This window comes from Apiospora hydei, assembly GCF_038363865.1.
Source record: "Apiospora hydei strain CBS 114990 chromosome Unknown utg000004l_segment0_segment0, whole genome shotgun sequence".
In the NCBI taxonomy this organism is placed as follows: Eukaryota; Fungi; Ascomycota; class Sordariomycetes; order Amphisphaeriales; family Apiosporaceae; genus Apiospora; species Apiospora hydei.
In genome coordinates, this window is record NW_027117363.1 from 331,958 (window position 1) to 350,602 (window position 18,645).

At 49.9% G+C, this 18,645-nt stretch overlaps 8 protein-coding genes across 8 annotated transcripts; 4 read left to right on the top strand and 4 right to left on the bottom strand.

Moving 5' to 3' along the window:
- Window positions 1-550: 550 nt before the first annotated feature.
- PG997_002603 (uncharacterized protein) lies at window positions 551-1,144 on the bottom strand (the record flags this gene model as incomplete). Its single annotated transcript, XM_066806918.1, has 1 exon — window positions 551-1,144. One exon carries the CDS (start codon window positions 1,142-1,144, stop codon window positions 551-553), a length of 594 nt encoding a protein of 197 aa, XP_066670536.1.
- A 687-nt stretch (window positions 1,145-1,831) lies between these two features.
- Window positions 1,832-3,733, bottom strand: PG997_002604 (uncharacterized protein; the record flags this gene model as incomplete). Its single annotated transcript, XM_066806919.1, has 5 exons — window positions 1,832-2,000; window positions 2,060-3,035; window positions 3,117-3,263; window positions 3,321-3,561; window positions 3,650-3,733. The coding sequence occupies 5 exons, from the start codon at window positions 3,731-3,733 to the stop codon at window positions 1,832-1,834; spliced, it is 1,617 nt and encodes a 538-aa protein (XP_066670537.1).
- A 684-nt stretch (window positions 3,734-4,417) lies between these two features.
- PG997_002605 (uncharacterized protein) lies at window positions 4,418-5,697 on the top strand (the record flags this gene model as incomplete). Its single annotated transcript, XM_066806920.1, has 3 exons — window positions 4,418-4,603; window positions 4,674-5,046; window positions 5,105-5,697. 3 exons carry the CDS (start codon window positions 4,418-4,420, stop codon window positions 5,695-5,697), a joined length of 1,152 nt encoding a protein of 383 aa, XP_066670538.1.
- Window positions 5,698-6,295: 598 nt separating this feature from the next.
- PG997_002606 (uncharacterized protein) lies at window positions 6,296-7,801 on the bottom strand (the record flags this gene model as incomplete). The annotated part of the gene is made up of 4 exons (XM_066806921.1): window positions 6,296-6,470; window positions 6,537-7,054; window positions 7,286-7,552; window positions 7,577-7,801. The coding sequence occupies 4 exons, from the start codon at window positions 7,799-7,801 to the stop codon at window positions 6,296-6,298; spliced, it is 1,185 nt and encodes a 394-aa protein (XP_066670539.1).
- An 859-nt stretch (window positions 7,802-8,660) lies between these two features.
- On the top strand, window positions 8,661-11,564 carry PG997_002607 (acetyl-CoA synthetase-like protein; the record flags this gene model as incomplete). The annotated part of the gene is made up of 1 exon (XM_066806922.1): window positions 8,661-11,564. One exon carries the CDS (start codon window positions 8,661-8,663, stop codon window positions 11,562-11,564), a length of 2,904 nt encoding a protein of 967 aa, XP_066670540.1.
- A 617-nt stretch (window positions 11,565-12,181) lies between these two features.
- Window positions 12,182-13,643, top strand: PG997_002608 (uncharacterized protein; the record flags this gene model as incomplete). The annotated part of the gene is made up of 6 exons (XM_066806923.1): window positions 12,182-12,322; window positions 12,385-12,511; window positions 12,582-12,705; window positions 12,781-13,229; window positions 13,297-13,576; window positions 13,634-13,643. The coding sequence occupies 6 exons, from the start codon at window positions 12,182-12,184 to the stop codon at window positions 13,641-13,643; spliced, it is 1,131 nt and encodes a 376-aa protein (XP_066670541.1).
- A 1,211-nt stretch (window positions 13,644-14,854) lies between these two features.
- On the top strand, window positions 14,855-16,520 carry PG997_002609 (Cytochrome P450; the record flags this gene model as incomplete). Its single annotated transcript, XM_066806924.1, has 2 exons — window positions 14,855-15,688; window positions 15,771-16,520. 2 exons carry the CDS (start codon window positions 14,855-14,857, stop codon window positions 16,518-16,520), a joined length of 1,584 nt encoding a protein of 527 aa, XP_066670542.1.
- A 305-nt stretch (window positions 16,521-16,825) lies between these two features.
- On the bottom strand, window positions 16,826-17,755 carry PG997_002610 (uncharacterized protein; the record flags this gene model as incomplete). The annotated part of the gene is made up of 1 exon (XM_066806925.1): window positions 16,826-17,755. One exon carries the CDS (start codon window positions 17,753-17,755, stop codon window positions 16,826-16,828), a length of 930 nt encoding a protein of 309 aa, XP_066670543.1.
- Between the last annotated feature and the right edge of the window lie 890 nt (window positions 17,756-18,645).

Below are 18,645 nucleotides of genomic sequence, written 5' to 3' on the forward strand. Positions count from 1 at the left end.
CTTCGACCCCCTTAAATCCGGCGGCGGAGGGTACGCTTCGCGACGTTGTTCCTCCTGTAGGCTTAGTTAAGGGAGTATCCATCTAGGACGTCCTGGATCGCCTGCTGGATACGCTCTTCTTTGTTAAGCATAATGGTGTTAAAAAGAGGAAAAAAAGAGGTTCAGATTAGTATGTTTAACTTCTAGATTAAAGAAGATTTGACCCCCTTTATATACGATTGATGTGGTTCAGGGGCTGTATAATCGTCTGATCTAAGGGGGGGCATTGACAGGGTGTCGAGCTTAGATGGAGCAGCATCCGAATTGCTTCACAGCCTGTAATTTGTTTGCGTTTGGATAAATCAATATGCAAGAAGGCACAAAATAAATTATAAGGTAACCTGGGAACCAACACTGTCTTCAGTGAAATTAAGGAACGAATAACGTTAGACGTCAAACGAATGAACTGTGTGTAGCTAGCACTTGATATGGTAGGAAGGCCATGCAGTACATCCACCTCTTATCGAATCGGAAAAAAGTCACCCAAAGGCGCATGAGAGCACCCGACCAGTTAAAGCGTAGGGTTGTATTCCTTGAGGAACTTCTCTTCGGCCTCGGTGTTCTCCCGTCCCAGGAGCTTGTTGCGGGTCGGGTACCTTCCGAACTGATCCAACTGCTCCATGTGTCTATCGGTGCCCTTGATACCCATGTCCACCCAGTCATGCTCCTGCTTGGTTTCGCAGCGGGTCTTCAGCTCGTCCCATAAGCAGCGAGCAGCAACTATAAAGATCAAGCTCTCGCTGCTGAGCAGCGACATGTAGAAGGCAGATGTCTGAATGACAGTGACTTGTTTATGGAAGCCCCGAGCGATGGCCTTGGTCGCAACCTCATGAGCTTTGGCGTCACCAGAAAATGCATCGGGCGTTCCGCGGAAGATATTGCGGCAGAATTGGTCGAGGAGAACAACAAGTGCAACACTGGACTCGGGACTCTCGGTATTCCAATCGTCCAGCTCGTTGCGGCGCGCCTTGAGTACCAGGTCGCCAAAGTCCGTCTTGATCTGGCTGTCAAGTCCCTCTGGCGCAATGATCCATTCAATGGGGTTTCTGTCGAACCAGAAGGACATGATTCGCTTGACGTCCGGATTGGTGTTGACGGAACTCATGGTGGGAAGTGTGGATGTGGCAAAAGAATGTCCAATGTTAGGTGGATAGATATTTGGATTCAGGGATCCAACTTGAAGGAACTTGGTGGTGCGCAAAAGACTTCTTGCAAAGATGTGCATTGTGAGCCAGCAATTACATGAGCTTTGGAGAGAAATGGACAGGTATATATACGCGTGCGACTGTTTTCCAGTCGTGTTTGGAGGCCCGACACTGCCTGCCTGCAGACCCCGCACCACTTACAAAGAACTTGACCTGGACAAGGATTAGCGTCAGAGTGGGGGCGTTGGCGAGCCTGCCTTGCAATGGTGTGGTCACAGCCTGGCCGGCTGGTACAAAAGGTAGGCTGAAATTTTGGTGTGAGCGGTAAAGGGGTACGGCACACCCATTTGAGCTACATGGTACATGCATGAGAAATTCCTTCCCGTGACTATGGCTGATGAAGTATTGCCAGCATACAGGGCATTTATCTACCCAATATTAAGTCCCAAATCATAGGTTTGCAGTGCCAGCATTTGCCGTTGAATATCGTTGATAAGCAGTCATAATCTTGCAACATTTAAAAGTTCGGGACCTTAAACGCGGCCACTCAGATAGGCCCTACACACGGAATATAGCCAGTAGTCCATGAACCACTCGCCATCGTGGCTCAGCAGAATTCCCTTCAACAAAAGAATTTCACAGCACTATCAGATATTGAGAGTAGTGACACGAGCATTCAAGTTACATCCTGCTTTGCTGCCAACACCAAAGTTGTCTCTTTCCATTTCCAGATCGCTGGCAGTGGCGCCCACGATGGCGAAATCGAACTGCGGAATCAACTTGGCGAGAATCAGATACATCTCAGCCCAGGCCAGGCTACATCGTAATACGTTAGCTAACCAATAGTCAGAAGTCAAGCCATGTCACAAACTTACTGCATACCAAGGCACATTCTCGTCCCTCGGGAGAATGGCGCATAGGTAGCCTCCGATGCCCTCTTAGGTCCTATCCAACGATCTAGAACAAACCGCATCGGCTCAGGATAGAGGGTCTCGTCAATGTGCATCAGATAAGTTGTCATCCCAACTGGGGTCCCGGCTGGGATAAGCCATTGTTGGTAGTGGAGATCCTTGTCAGTAATGCGAGCCGCCCTTGTAGCAATCGCAGGACTTAGGCGCATGCCTTCCATTATCACAGCTGTCAGATAAGGCAGCTGCTCCAATTCCTTCAAAGGAAGGAACCCGGACGGATCAGAAGTGATAGGTGCGAGCTCCTGTCTGAGATGTTGAAGTATCTCTGTGCTGGTGTAGACGTGGAAGAGGATCAATCTTAGCGCAGCGGCAGTCGTTTCAAAGCCTGCACCAGTAGCACTGGCAACTTCCTGGAGTATGCGGTCCAGGGTCTTCTCCTGAGGTGGTAGGTTGGAGTGAACAATCTCGTAGATCATGGTGTTCCGGACAGTACTGTCAGGGGAGGAAGACGTAGCTGCAGCCAAGGTATCGCGAGTATCCTGTTCGGATTGCTGTAGATAACGGAGAAAGGACTTGGTGCCATCGTCTGCAGACTTCATTGCCAGACTGATGGGTATCGCCCTCAATAACGGGCCAAACCAGCGTATATGCTTGGTGGTTCGCCAGAAGACGCCGGCTCCTTGGGAAGCATTCGACAGACCAACACCAAAATCGTCCAAGTCTAATTCATTATAGGTTTTGCCTACAATGAACTCGTTCGCATTGTCTCTTGTAAAGGCACTGAGGGCTGCACCCAAATTGAACGTGGTCCCGTTGAGATTGGAGATGCGTCGGCAGAGCTTGTCGAGATTTCTCTGTAGTGTGTCCTGTCGAGCGAGAACATTTGGCTTGGAAAAGAATGGAGCGATTGCGCGTCGACGTAACTTGTGTGCATCGTGACCTATTGGAAAGCAAGTTTCCAGTCGCATTAGCTTGACCGGACCACGGAACCGCAAGACAGCAAACAAGCGCGTCTACGTACCTGAACCGAATAAGGTGGAATCCGAGGCCCCGAAGGCATCATATGTCCAGGCATATTTGTCCCAGCGCCCGTCCATGCGGTAAAGCGTCTCAAAGAATGCGGGATCTATGACATGCAGTTCGTAGGGACTGATGCGGATGATAGGGCCTGTCGAAGGCTAGGGTCAGCATGGGGCTCAGGCCGTACTGCTTGCTGTCCACATACCATATTGTTTGTGTAGCTGTGCGATTTTCAACGTGTATTTTCCATTTTGGAGAACATCGTAGTAGGCCTCATACCAGCGTGAAATCGCGGCTAGCTTAGGACCGGGGAATCTGGCCAGAGGGCTGAGAAACAAACGATAAACTGCGAGGGTTGCGTAGTAGGCAAGAACTGCCACAACTAGCATGTACCATTCCACGGCGGGATTCATGATCGACATCGCGCCGGTTGAGCAGATGGAAAGCTACAGTCCAGAGAGTGTTTCCAACCAGGTCGACAGCATTTGACAAGTAAGATTGGATAACTAACGAGCAAGGAAATGATAGACCGACCAGACTGGAAGAAAGACTGAGCGCGACATCGATCTGGGAATCAGTGGAGTTGAGGCAAGCAGACACTTTGATGCGGCGCGTCATGTTTTCTCTCTCTCCCTCTCCCTTGTCATCCTTCGTCCTAAATTGCCAAGAGCTAACATTTGGTCATCTGTAGCAGGAACCAACAACAAAGGAGGGGTAGGGTGCGTTGGTGGTGCTTACTTGGGGTGTCGGTTTATTGAACCGAACTGGCCGCGGGATGGGTGGAGCTTGGGTGGGGTTGCAATCGTTCTTATTAATTGGTTTGGGGGCCGATTTCCGTTGGTGCAACACTACCCCTATGCAAGGAGGTCTCATTGGCCCAATCGGGTGGACACGCCCGACTCTCTGCATCACTGTACGATAGATGCATATACGAATACATGCATAAGTATGTACACAGTTGTAAGATTGGGCGAGGTAGCTCTCCTGATACGGCTTTCACGTCACGTAACGTATCGATGTGGGGCAGTTGGGCGCGAGCTGGTTGGCATCCAACATATCGCAGTGTTGTAAGCGCTCATTGGAAATGAGAAAAGAAAAAGACTATGGATGCCAACATGGCGAGGACTGAATCCAGTTCACCAGCCTCCTAATACCATACTTCACACTTCATCATACACATAAAGCGCTTACCAGCTACTAACGTCTCGCTTCCACCTGTCATCTCGTGGGATTATTTGCTGCACAGCCTTCAAGTCGCCTTCATCAACTACCCCACGACTCTTTGATTCTTCCGAACAAAACATGTCGGCCTTGCCTGCAGTACCTCTACCACCCAACCCGTCAGAGCCCGGCCGTGGTCCGGTGATCATGGGCCTGACTTGGACATTCGCTGGCCTGGCCATAATTGCCACGGCCCTGCGTGTCTACGTACGCAAGACCGTGGCGAACGGGATCTCGTGGGATGATTGGCTTATGTGTATCGCTGTTGTAAGTAACCATATTGCTTTGCTGAGAGTTAATCAACATCATAGACACTCCCATGCTTACTCTCGTCTAGTGTTTCAATATTGTATCACAGTCGTTTGTGACTATTGCCTACACCCACGGTCTCGGAAAACACGATGTCAACTTGACACCAGACCAGATGATGGGTGTTTTGAAGTGGATGTGGCTTGCAAACACCCCCGGACTTCTTGTTTCCATCTTCGCACGCATCTCCATTGCAGTACTGCTCATACGGCTGTTCGGCATACATAGGTGGCTCAGGTGGTATTTGATCATTTTCACAGCAATCTGTACTGTTCTTACCATTGTTGTCCTTCCTTGCACCTACCTTCAAAGCACCCCGGTCAGTGGGAATTGGAACCCATTCGCGATCGAAAAGAGATGGGACCCAATCATCTACATGACATTAGCATATCTGTCTCAATGTGAGCACCATCCCAATCCATCAATAGCTACGACACAACTGATTGACGACGATGTTAGCTTTATGGACTTTCTCCGACCTCACCTTTGTCTTATTCCCGATACTTGTTATCTGGAGACTTCAAATGGCTCTTCGGCAACGAGTAGGCCTGGCCCTCATTATGAGCGTTTCTCTTCTGACCATGGCCTTGTCTATTCTGAAGACTATCGGCTTGAAGACCATTGCCGAACAGCAAGCAGACCCTACCGCCAAGGACGTCGAGTACAATGCTTCACTCATGATACTCTGGTCCTGTCTGGAACAAGCATTTGTTATAATCATGGGTTGCGTTCCACCACTGCGTGCCTTGGCCAAATTGGAAATGGCCAAGTCTATCTCCATTTCACTTAGCAGCTTCCTACGGCGCGCCATGTCTCCTTCCATCAAATCATCCGACACCAAACCTGCAGTTGACGGTTGGGCCATTGACAGTCTCCAGATGTCTTCCACCCGAACCGGGCAGCCTAACAAAGGGTATGGTCTACCATTCACAGCTGAAGCAACTCACTCAGGACACAATGTTCAAAACCAACATGGCGCTGTGGAAAGCAACCGAATCATATCCACAACTGAGCGCAGTCTTGCCTTTAACCAGCGTGAGGATATTGTTTGAACTTCTCTTATGGAACGCTTGAAAATATAGGTTGGAAGTCAGATATGATATGTTCTTACATATTGATGACTTGATTGATGGTTTTGGTGCGGTTTATTCTTTTTCTAGCATGGTTGGGCTTTGGGCAAGGTTGTATGTCGGTATCTTTACGTGCGTTTCAACAGACTCCAGTGTAGTAAATTCAACACATTCATTCATTTCTTCGAGTAAGCTCTATATCCTACTGTGTTACAGCATCGTGACATATCTCAACATTTCCTAATCTCAGTGTCATTCCCATAAAAGTAATGCTGCAAGGGCGACTTATTAAATCACGCTTGATGTTTATGAGGTGGCTCGTTAGGGGGCATCCTTTCTGTTCTCTTCGCCAACGTTTTCGACCAATATTGAATAGGAAAGTAGAAATAAGAGACGTACGAAGAGTAAATATCTTTCCTTTTAATATAAGAGGTTTAGTTAATGGCGAAATAAAGAGATATGCATTGGATCTTAGAATAGGTACAGCACCATTATTGCAATTTTTGAGAGCCAAAAGGAAAACTTATGAAGATATAACGAAATGATGTTTCCTCTACTAGACATGTCCAATACTTATGCCTTAGCATTGTTCAATACCCTCCCATGCGAACTCGAGAATTGCTAGAGCGGATCCTTTGGGCTCTATAGCGTTATTGAAAATGAAGGATGGGCTCGCCTCTCTAAATAATGCCTTCCACTCAGATAACGTTCGTTCTCTGGCGTTGAAGGTATACGCCATCTCTATGTCCAATGACCTGCTGTAGTATTAGCTTGGGTTCTACGGAGTTGGCAAGGCGACCCGTCACAAACGATCCACATACCTGGCAGTTCTCTCAGCATCGGGGCATACGGAGCCTGGTTCCGGCATCAGAGCCTCTTGGATAAGTAGTCGCGATCCACGACGTAACGCCGGGATTTGGGCCCTGATGATGTGGATGCAGTACTTGTCCGACCAATTGTGGAAAATCCAGCGAAAGAAGAAGACATCTGCCTGAACTCTCTGCGGGTCAAACAGGTCATGGGTCATGAAACGGACTCTCTCTTTTAGAGCACCAGCACTCGCTTTATCTATCACCTTCTCCATATCCTGAACCATGATACTCAAGCTAGGGTAACGTGAAGCGAGCGCTAGGGCGAAATGGCCTTGAGCACCTCCGACCTCAACAACCAGTGCTTCATCAAGGGACTCCCAGTCGTAGGTTTCTGTGGCATACGTCAGATCGAACTCTGGCCTGGACGCCATGACCTTCATCGCGTTGGAGAATCGCAGAGCTCGTTCAGGATCCTCAGAAATTACATCGTAGATCGACCCTGATGTACCATGTGCCAGGGAATATCCCTACAAGAGAAGCAGTCAGCTATGAATACCGAGTATATGCATAGTGTGGGTATACTTGCCGTCTCGTTTGGTTCTTGGGAGCCTGGCCACTTCTCAAGTGCGTCTGCAAACTAATCGTGAAGGTATCTAGTTAGCCCAATCCAGACAAGATCACGGCTTGGGTAGATAAGAACCCACTGAATTCCCCGCGGCCCCTAGCTCTTCTATTCCCGCTCGCATCCAGTCTTTTACATCTGATCTGACCAGTAGCCTCGATGCTCTTGTATGTGCCACAAACCCCACCTCCGGCTCGTGGAATATGTGCATTGTTGCAGCATGGCGGATGAGGCGGCCGACCATCTGCTCAGTCAGTGGCGTGTTCGCCGCAATGTCGGTAAAAGAGATCTGCCCGCCTAGCGGTATAGCGGCAGCAATGTCGAACCGAATGATTGATTGCACGCATGCTTTCTTGTCCGCCTGTCGTATGATTAGCTTGTTGTAGAGTCTTCTTGTATGCCTCTATGATATACATATATCACTTACCTTGCAAACCTGATGGATCGTATCTATTGGCTCTGTCAGCAAGTAATGAAGCTCCGTCGACGCATCGATAGCTGCCGTTCGGGCTTCTGCAATACTGGAGGGTAGGCTGGGGGCATTTTCGTCGTGAGAAGGGAGTGGTAGGCCTTGTTTCTCTAACGATTCTCGAATTTGGGCTACCGAGACATTGATAGTATGGGCAAGCTGAGCAATTCGGCAAACATCCATGTTCAATATGTCCGATTTGAAGACACCAGGCTAGAACATGAAAGTCAAAGAAAGTAATCAAGAGTCCTGTGTGAGACGTCGATGCAAATTACCCACGAAAATGGACCCAGGTTAGAGCTGGCAGTCATTGACACACAATACATGCAGTGTCCTTTACTCGGGGCCTTTGCTTTGGGGGCGGAACGCCCTCGATGGGTACATCCTCGGATAGGGTTTCTTGTAGTTATGATTATTGGCTTAAGAGAGCATGCATATAGGGCGGGTCCGGTGACACCAACCAATCGATTGTGGTGGCCCTAAATTTATGTCATGTGGGGTTGCATGCGTATTGCCGGTACCGAAAGAGGGTGTGATCGTTGCTGTTTCTTCATATCACAGCGGCTAACTGGTTCAAATTCGGGCACTGTGCGACTCGGCCCCTGGCCGTGAACACTCCAGTTATAGAGCAATCAGAGCGCATGGCGACAGTAGCTGACAAGGGTCCCAAGTCATATGTTCTCGGTGAAGGCCAACCGGCCTATCATCTTTACCCGGCAAATTTCCTCCCCTCTCGGTCTAGCCCGATCTTTGCAACTCAGCCCTGGGGTCCACCAAGAAGGCTGACACATCTGTCATTGGAGAATCAGACATGCCTGGTGCTCTTGGAAGTCACATGTATATGACATTGGCCATTGAGGTTAAGGATCAATTGCTGGCATTATAATGGCACAGGATGGCTTATTACGGTGCTCACTTCAGTGTATGGTCGGATTTGATGTTCAAGTTCGATGCCGCTTCTCTAGCTGTGTGATGCCAAAGTCTCTCTACGATACACAATCACAACATACCGTGCCTTCTGTTGCATACGTCCCAACACACCATGGAAATGCCCTTTCACGTTGTTGGAGAGGATGAGCCCTCGCTCCAAGGCCTCCTGGAAGCCAGAGCCGCCACAAAACAGGGCAATATTATATGCTATCCTCTTGGCGATACATCGACGCCTATCAAGGTATCCTACCTCGACTTTTACATGAGAGCCATCCATCTCAGCCGGATTGTACGCCATCTGCCCAGCTTCCAGGATCGACACCCAATACTCCTGTATTTCCATGAGCATTGGGAGAATATTGTCTGGTTCTGGGCCGTCATGCTTGCTAACGGAGTACCGGTTCTCTCTCCATCCTTTAGCAGCGTCGAAGAGCACAGACACCAGCATATTCGAGGATTATCGAAGCTTCTTGAACATCCTATTTGTATCACCCACCAGAGCCTGTTGCATTTATTTGCTGCAGAGGAGAGTCTGCTTCAACTTCACACTGTTGAATCGCTGTCCCACGAAAAGCCTGCCCTGGATCCAAGCCAATCGATCCCAGTGATGGGTAGCCCGCCAGAGTGCTTAGCGTTCACCGGAGGACAATCCTTGGCAATGCTGATGTTGACATCTGGAAGCACCGGCAATGCCAAGGCTGTATGCATTACGCACAGACAAGTCTTTGCAGCCATTTCTGGCAAAGCCTCAGTGCGTCCACTCAACCAAGGACAACCGTACCTGAATTGGATTGACCTCAACCACGTCGCTAGCCTTGTGGAGATTCATATCCAGGCTTTGTGGCTTGGAGTTGATCAGATTCATGTCTGTGCCCCTGATGTGGTCTCGTCCCCGACACTCTTCCTAGACCTCCTTAGCCAATACAAGGTCTCTCGCACCTTCGCACCCAATTTCTTTCTGGGCCATCTGGCGTCGGCGTTGGAATCTCGAAGCTATTCAGATAGCAATCCCGCTTGGGATCTCTCAGGGTTGCAGCTCATCACATCTGGCGGAGAAGCAAATGACGTCAACACCACCGTAGCTACGTCCTTGCTATTACAGAGATACGGCGCCAAACCCAATGTCATCGCCCCGGGCTTTGGTATGACGGAGACTTGTGCTGGAGCAATCTTCAATCTTTCGTGCCCAAGATATGATGTGGAGCAGGGCCATTCCATAGCCTCGCTGGGCAAGTGTATGAAAGGCATTGATATGCGTATCATTGCAAATTCGGGGTTAGCCACTCCCGGTGAGATAGGCGACTTGGAGGTTAGTGGAGACGTTGTGTTCGAAGGATACTATCGCAACCCAGTGGCAAACGCTGATGCATTCCCTTCCAACGACGGATGGTTTCGGACTGGGGATCAAGCGTATATCAACTCTGATGGTCATCTGTGCCTCTTGGGCCGCAAGAAGGATGTCATCAACATCAATGGTGTCAAGATCGCATCGTCTGATATCGAACTTGCCATTGAGCAGACACTCGGCCTTCGTGTAAAACGATTTGTAGTATTCCCATCAAGGGCACTACATACCGAGCAAATCACGATCTGCTACGTGCCAGATGCATGGCCTCATGGGCCCAAAGCAATGGCTGAGATTGAGGAGATGGCATCTCAAGCATGCATCGCAGGATTCTCCGCCATTCCCTTGGTCTTTTCCCTACGCGAAGCCTCACTGCCGTCATTGCCTACTTCGGCTCTGGGGAAGATATCTCGAGCGAAGATGAGCTCGCTATTCGAGAAATCCGTCTTTGACGAAGACGTTTCGTCGCACAAGCAAGTACTGGATGATTACAGGCGACGAACAGAACTGTGCGGTTCCGTATTTTCTCCGCCAACTGGGATTGAGGCTGCTCTAATTGATGACTTTGCTCAGACGGTTGGCCGCAGCCATGAAGCCATGGGCCCGGAAACACGATTATTCGAGCTAGGATTTACATCCATGGATCTGATTCGTCTCAAGCGTCGCATTGATACGCGGCTTGGGATCAAAGTACCATTGATAGTCCTCATGAAAAACCCTACCGCCCGCACTCTGGCTTCAGCGCTGGCTCGTGATTGTTACCTTGGCGCCGGTGCGAATGATCAGCCAAAGTCAGTTGCAGTACTGGAATACGACCCCATTGTGACACTCAAAGACAGTGGCAAGAAGACACCACTGTGGTTGGTCCACCCTGGTGTAGGCGAAGCATTGGTTTTTGTTGGCTTGGCACAACAGCTGGCCGACGATGACCGGCCCGTCTACGCTTTGCGCGCAAGAGGATTCGAGGGCCAAGCCGCTTTCTCGTGCATTGATGAAGTGGTCACGACATACGTCCAGGCGATCCAGCAGCGGCAAAAAGAAGGCCCTTACGCCTTGGCCGGATACAGCTACGGCGCAATGCTCGCCTTTGAGATCGCCAAGAAGCTCGACGCGATTGAAAAGAGCAAGTCGAAGACAGTACCTGCAGTACGCTTCCTTGGCAGCTTCAATTTGCCGCCACACATCAAATCTCGCATGAAGCAACTTAGCTGGAACAAGTGCCTCCTCCACCTAACATTCTTTCTTGGCCTGACCAGCGAAGAATATGCCGAGAAGACGGACAACGCAGAGTACTCTGCTGCCGATCCAACAAACGCCCTCGCCGAGGTAGTTCGCGCTTCAAACCCCGCCCGTATGGTTGAGCTGGGTCTTGACGACGTAGCACTGGCCCGATGGACCGACGTCGCTTACGGCTTGCAGAGCATGGCGGTTGCGTACGAGCCATGCGGACAGGTGGATGCAATCGATGTGTTCCACGCCATACCCCTCAAAGCAGCTGCGGCGTCGCGGGAAGAGTGGGTCAGTGACCATCTCAGCAAGTGGAGGGATTTCTCTAAGGCGGAACCGAGGTATCATGCGGTTGGAGGTGCCCACTACACGCTTATCGGGCCGGATCACGTCGTTATGTTTTCTAAGAACCTGAAGATGGCTATGGAGGCTAGGGGCGTTTAGCGGTTGTCCCGGGACATATCCCGGATTTGGCACCGCTGGATATTACATGCATGCAGTGTCGCATCAGTGGGGTACACGCGCTTGGAATCTCGGAACATGTTCCTATGTTGATCATATCATATCAGAATGTCTTAGCCTTGCTCGCATCATGATGTTACCTGCACTGCCGACTTCATAGGGCTAAATCTAATCTGCACGCTGCATGTCAGAGTTACGGTGGAACGTTGCAGTTGGACCGGTGGCACATTTGTCCCACTCGACTCGAAAATCACTTGATTGTGCCGCACAGTAGGATGCGTTTCGCAGTGGACTGTGCCCACCAACTCCCGATCCCTTGCCTTTGGCCCCCAGAACGACGCCTCGTATGCATTGGATAAGTCTTGGGGACATTACGTGCGGCAGGCTCCCACGGCTCCCACGGCTCCCACAGCCTACCTCAAACTTCGAAGCTCAAGGTTCGGGGTAAAACTGGCCCCCGGGATGGTATTAATGATACATATATTGCGTACCTTTTGGCCCTGAACAGCTCTAGATACTGAGCAGTCCCCAAGCCCACACCTACCCACCTAGTCACCACAGCCTTCAATATCGAGATTCATCGCCCAAGGCCATCAAGAATGGACGCTGCTCTAGAAACAATTCAGCAATGCGGTGCAACCGCTGATGGGGCGACTCGTCGGAAGCTGGTGACCTCTCTGAATCAGTTGATATTTTCGATGGAGAGCCCAAGCGACACTATTCACAGATACGGCCACATGGTTAGTTGCGTTCAGTTGTCAAACTATTCGGAAGTTCCTCGTATCTGACAAGGCCTTTGCAGAGCCTACAAACAGCCTCTATCAGGGTCGGGTTTGACTTGGGGCTTTTCAAGCTCCTGGCCGAGGCTGAACGCCCACTATCAGTGGACCAGGTAGCTCAGGCAAAGGGTACAGAGCCTGAACTGATCCGTATGGCATCCCACCCTGCTCTCAACATCAAATATGAAACCGTTACCTTGACAACTAAACCGGGTGATAGATCGCATCATGAGATACCTTACGACCGTTGGGGCACTTTCGGAGGTATCATCGAGCCAGTTCCAGGCCAACAACGTTACTAGGAACCTCACTGATAATGTGGTCGTCTCGGGGCTGGGCCATTAGTAAGTGTCCTGGTTTCCTTTTTGAGAACTAGATTGTCATTATGCTTGGAGATATATCCCTGACATGTACTCAAGCCTGAACACCGTTGAGCCTGCGTATAGAGCTTTGCCAGCATTCTTGAAGAGGACTGGATACAAGACTCCCCAAGACGGCATACACACGGCATTTCAAGATGGTTGGAGTACGCAACTCTCTTCATTCCAGTGGTTTGGTGAGAACCCCAAGCACTTAGCCTACTTCAATGAGTACATGGCCTCCCGTCGCCAGCCTGAGACTTCATGGCTTTCCGTCTATCCGGTCGCCCAAGAAGTCAAAGGCTGGGATGCAAAGGACGGTAAGCAGGCTCTCTATGTCAACGTCGGTGGAGGAATTGGACACCAGTGTAAGCAGTTCCGAGAGTGGTACCCAAACCTACCTGGGAGGGTGATCCTCCAAGACCTTCCTCACTCCATTGAGAAATCGCTGTCAACTCCTGGGGTCGAGAACATGGTTCATGACTTCTTTCAACCGCAGCCGATCAAAGGTGAGTGCCACCCCAAACATTTTCGCGGACGCCAATTGGTTGGATTAACACTGTGTCTCCAATTCAGACGCCAAGTTCTATTTCCTACGTGGCGTTCTTCATGATCATCCACAATGCCACGCACGCAAGATCCTTGAAGAGACCAAGGCGGCCATGGGGCCAGAATCGGTATTACTGATTGACGAGATGATCCTTCCCGGGCATGATGTGAACACCATTGCTGCGTCCATTGATATGACAATGCTTACTGCATTGGCGGGTATGGAGCGGACTGAGTCTCAGTGGGGCGCTACACTGCGAGAGGCCGGACTTGAACTGGTCAATACCTTCATGTACAACCCGCTAATGTACGAGGGGGTGATGCACGTCAGGCTCCCTTCAGTAGCGGCTTGAAACCCACATAGGGCTGTGTAGAATTGGAATGGAATACGAGACCAACTCATGCCTGCTGCACATAAGAACGCCATCAATAAAATTCATGAGTTGGCAGTGTCATCCAACTGAACAAGGCAGAATATGCAAGGTGACCACGCCTGTTAGCTAGTAGATATACAGTTGGAAACTTATTGCACATGACAAGGATGTCATGGCGCGTAATCATAGACTGGACGGCAGGGTTGGGGAAGGTTCGTATATATCTGGGGTGCAATCTCACACCGGCCCAGAAAATGTCTAGGTGTAACATGAGCCCATTTTCCCAGAAAGGGTAATCGATCTCCGGGGTTGTTACACCAGCCCTACAGTGTATCTGACGCGATGTAACTGTTAGATCTGGCTGCATAAGAGTTCGAACCAACGGCATAACGGCAAGGTCAAGGTACGGCGCGTTCCGAAATCCCTCCCCGTGGATCGCTAACAAGTCAAGTGACTGCTCGACTTGGAAAGTGCCGGCATACCATTAGTGCTTACACAATACGTGATCAATCATATGATCACGTCTGTCAATGGAACGTCACCGCAGAGACTTCGTCTGCGTGCATCACGCTCGCAGCCCAATGTGCCAGTAGGCATCCACAAAGTAACAGCCGCCTGGTCAATATATGAACTGACCATGCCGGAGGGCCTTCCCATTTGGCATATGAAGTCCTAAATATAGATTGGACCCAGCTAGGTTGCGTACATGAAGACCGTCAATTTGGCCAATCGCTTACGTCGAGTCAGCTGACATGCAGAGAGTTCCGTTCTGGACACGACGAGGCCAAATACTGCACTGACACAACTAGAGATGAGACGTGGGAATAGAGCTTGGACTAAGTGCAGGCGTTTTTTCAATTGCCCCGTGTTCGAGGGTCGTTCGATCTTGTCTGGAGAGACTACGGATACAGACGTGCAATTACAAGTTCGTTTAAAGCACGCATTATTACATATAGGCTTGCCCCGATTTTTCCATGGCTATATGCAACTACGCATTACAACACTCTGTGTCTGACAGGAAATTTATAATCGTGTTGCCTCACGGCCTACAGCTGGTGTAGATCAAGCATGCCTGGCAAACAAATGCAAACCAATAATCAGGATAGATCCAGATCAATCAACTCACATAAGGCGTTTATATTATCCTCGACGCTAGATTGTATAACTCTTTTTGACCGACGGCTTTGATACAACATCAACTTGATTCTGTCATGGAGCACAATACATATTTCTGGGCAATTTCTGGTTTCGCTGCCTTAACGATTCTGATTCTTTTTATGATCCTCGACGCGCGCAGCAAAATCCACAGCGAGCTTTGGAGTCAGATCGACACCGTGGGTATCCATGCCGGTGGTGGCATGCTCTCTTGGGCTACCGCCATCGTGAGGTCTGTGACTTCGATGCAGGAGACAATGCGTGAGGGCTACCAGCAATTTTCGAAGCACCACAAGCCCTTTGCACTTCCGTCGATGTGGATAGGCGGTGGCCTTGTTGTACTTCCGCCCTCAATGCTTTCTCTGCTCAATAAGCCAAGAGACGAGTTATCCAGTTTCAATTCTCTGCTCGAGAATGCTCAATTTCGGTATCTCATGACCGACAGAGATGTATGGGCCAATGCCATTCATTTCAATCCGATTCGCAAGGAACTGGCACCAAAGAAGATGGGCCCACTGGTTGCTATCATGGCAGAGGAGTGGGACGGCGCGTTTCAACAGTGCTGGGGAAAGGATAGAGGTGGAAGGGTTGTCAACGCATGGGACTCTATGGTGCGAATTATTTCACATGCGTCTCTGCGGATCATGGTAGGAACTCCTGGGTGCAAGAACAACGAGTACCTCCACCGGTCGAGGCTTTACGCCAACTCGGTCCTGGTAGACGGCTGCATCATCAACTGTATACCTCCCATGTTGAGGCCAGTCTTGGGACCCCTCGTGGCTCTTCGAGCAAAATATCATCAACGAAAGCTATTGACCATACTTATCCCAATGGTCGAGGAGAAACTCGCGAACATCGAGACGGAACGAAGTAACGATAAGGCAAGCCCGGTACTTACACTCATCATCGTTTTTCCTTTTTGTTTTGTCCATGTCGCTACGGCTTTTGGTTCTAACACATCTTTTCCTCTAGGGCAATGTTATTGAGTGGTTGATCGCCGAATCTAATAACTACGGTCCCGAGCAAAGGACGGCCCTGAAGATATCACAACGCATCCTGGCCCTTACGTCGATGTTCGTCTTCGCCATTGGCTGGGTCTTTGCTCATGTTGTGCTCGATATTCACTGCAGTTCATCCAAAGATGATCTTGTCAACATCCTCGAAGCCGAATGCCGCCGTGTTTGGGCTGAGCACACTGGCCTGTCAACTAAGGAGGCTATAGATGCCCTCTATGATGTTGATTCGGCTGTCCGCGAATCCATGCGCCTGAATGATGTGATGGTGCATCTGCTCCCATTGGAGGTTTTGCGAGGCGAGCCAATCGATCTCGGCGGGGGCCGTCATATCAGTGCCGGGTCCGGAGTGCGTACAGTCTTCCCTGCTCAGATGATTCATACAGATCCCTCTATATATCCAAACCCTGAGCAGTTCGATGCTCTTCGATTCACGCGGGGATTAGAGAAGAGTCAGGACTCCAGTCATACAGACACCAAGAGACAGCTGATGACGAACGTGAGCACAACGTTTCTACCCTTCGGTTACGGTCGACATGCATGCCCGGGTCGGTGGTTCGTTGCGTATATGGTGAAGCAGTCTCTTGCTTACGTACTTCTTAACTACGATATTGAGGTTACTAAACGACCCGGCAAGCGAACCTCAATGTTGAATTTCATGCTTCCGCCTCAGGGTGCCGAGATGCGTGTCATCCGAAAGGAATGCTAGCGCGGGTCAAGTTGTTCCGGGATGAAATCTAACATCTCCACTACATCCGTACTTATAATAGAGTATACTGTTGCACAATGACTGGTGTTTTCTATCTGTAGTCATAGTACATGGTTTCGGCAACGATTTAGACATGCGATAATTATAGTGATACAGAGCAAAGAGGTTTGAAAGACCCAAGTAGTAGCTATGTTATTACTCTGCTAGTGCAGCTGTCTGTTGGTTTTGACGGAACAACTTGGTATGGAATCGAGTTTCAGCTGAAACGAAATAACCAGTGGCCAACTACCGAGAGGATGAGCCCTCTAAGGATACGTTTTCCGCACACTTTCTTCCTCTCTCTCCAAAAAGTCCTTGAAACCCGTGGGCCGAATCACTGATTTGATCTCATCCATGTTAAGATACTTTCTCATGTACCTCATTGACACTTGCGAGTTAGCGAAAACATTTGATGTCTTCGATTTCTCCGATATTTCCTCTTCCGTCATGTATACAGCCTTGAAAGATCTCCCAGCGGCTTGTCCTAGTGTATCAAGTGTCTGCTGTACCGTGAGGTACTCGCTGGCTATGCCAATAGCCCGGTCATGAAACCTTCCAGGGTTCTCGAATGCCACAGCTGCAAACGCAGCAACATCAGCGTGGTCCAGCAAGGCGAGTTTTGTGTCAGGCAAGAGCGCCGTGGTCCAGGTACCTTTATCTCTGGGCTCCGAGTACCTGGCCACCTTGGGCTCAAGAAAGTTCGCCATAAAGAACGTGGGACGAAGGAAAGTCCAGTGGTCGAAGTCGCCATGTCGAACAGCCTCTTCGACCCCCTTTTTCCCAGCCAGGTGCTGGGCGATGATGGAACCAGGGGCGATGTCTTGGGAGGGATCCTCAAGCGTGAAGACACCCACGGATGTGGATGTCACAACTTGCGTGACGCCTGCAGCCTTGGCAATGTTGACAATGGCTTCTGTTTGTCGTCGCTCGCGATCCAGGTCATTGAAGTCAGGAAGCAAGCAGATAAAAGCCTTGTCGCAGCCAGTTACTGAAGATTTGATGGCAAGGTGATCATCCCAATCGCCCTGCGTAAGCTGCACGCCGGCGGCCTCGAGCGCGCGAGCAGCAGGTGACACAAGGTTACGAACCGTAGCGTGGACTGCCCAATTCAATCCACGAAGATGGGATACCAGAGCACCTCCTTGACTGCCTGTAGCGCCACATACGAATACAGTGGGGCTTTTGTTGATGGACATGTTTCCGCGATTGGTGTGTTGCCGCTGAGGTTTCCAACATATGGCTATTAGAGACGCCCTTTGAGCTCAGTGCTGTAATAGAATTATCACTGTTGAATAAATGACTGCAGTTAGATTTGCTGTCTACACGAGCCCGGGAACAGCTTAGACGACTGATAATGTTTGAGAGTACAATATTACATTTGCACTTAGCCGTGGATATTCTAGTAACAAGTATAATGTTATACTAGAGCTTAGTTGGTTAACGCACCGTTGCCTTGCAAGTGGTCGTGTTGGCAGTTGCCTCGTTGCATTCTCGTTAGTGCTGCCTACCTGCAGCCACATCGCAGGGATTCCTGCACCCTGCGCCCTATTTGGTAGCAAGGCGAGGTTGGTGTCGTTCGCCACCACAAGGCTTACCCCCAGTGCAACCCGATGGCCAGGCTCGGCCCCCATGGGATTGCCATCACTTCATCACAGTTGGTGAGGGGCTGCTCAGAACATCATGCGAGTAAGCATGCATCTGGGTAATAAGAACAGAGCCTAGACGCCGGACGTTATTGATCTGCAAGCCCAAACGTAATCCAACGAATGCAAATCCCGCCACAATGTTCAGAGCACTGTTTGTTTGTTGAATGCAACGAGAAACGACCGATATTAAATGGTGTAACCTTCGGAATCATTTCCCAATCTGCAATGCATATTACCTGGGTACATTCGGTTACGCGGGAAGGAACCGTGGTTGCGCATGCATCACTGCACTTGCGCCTCCCCTGAACCCACTTTGGATCATACCCGCCCTTGGCGAAATCGGAGATTACTGATAACACACCCCCGTGGGAAATCCCCCGCACCTTTCCCGGGCGTTTCTCTGTTTCCCTGGGTGAGACATGTATGTTATGTATCATCTG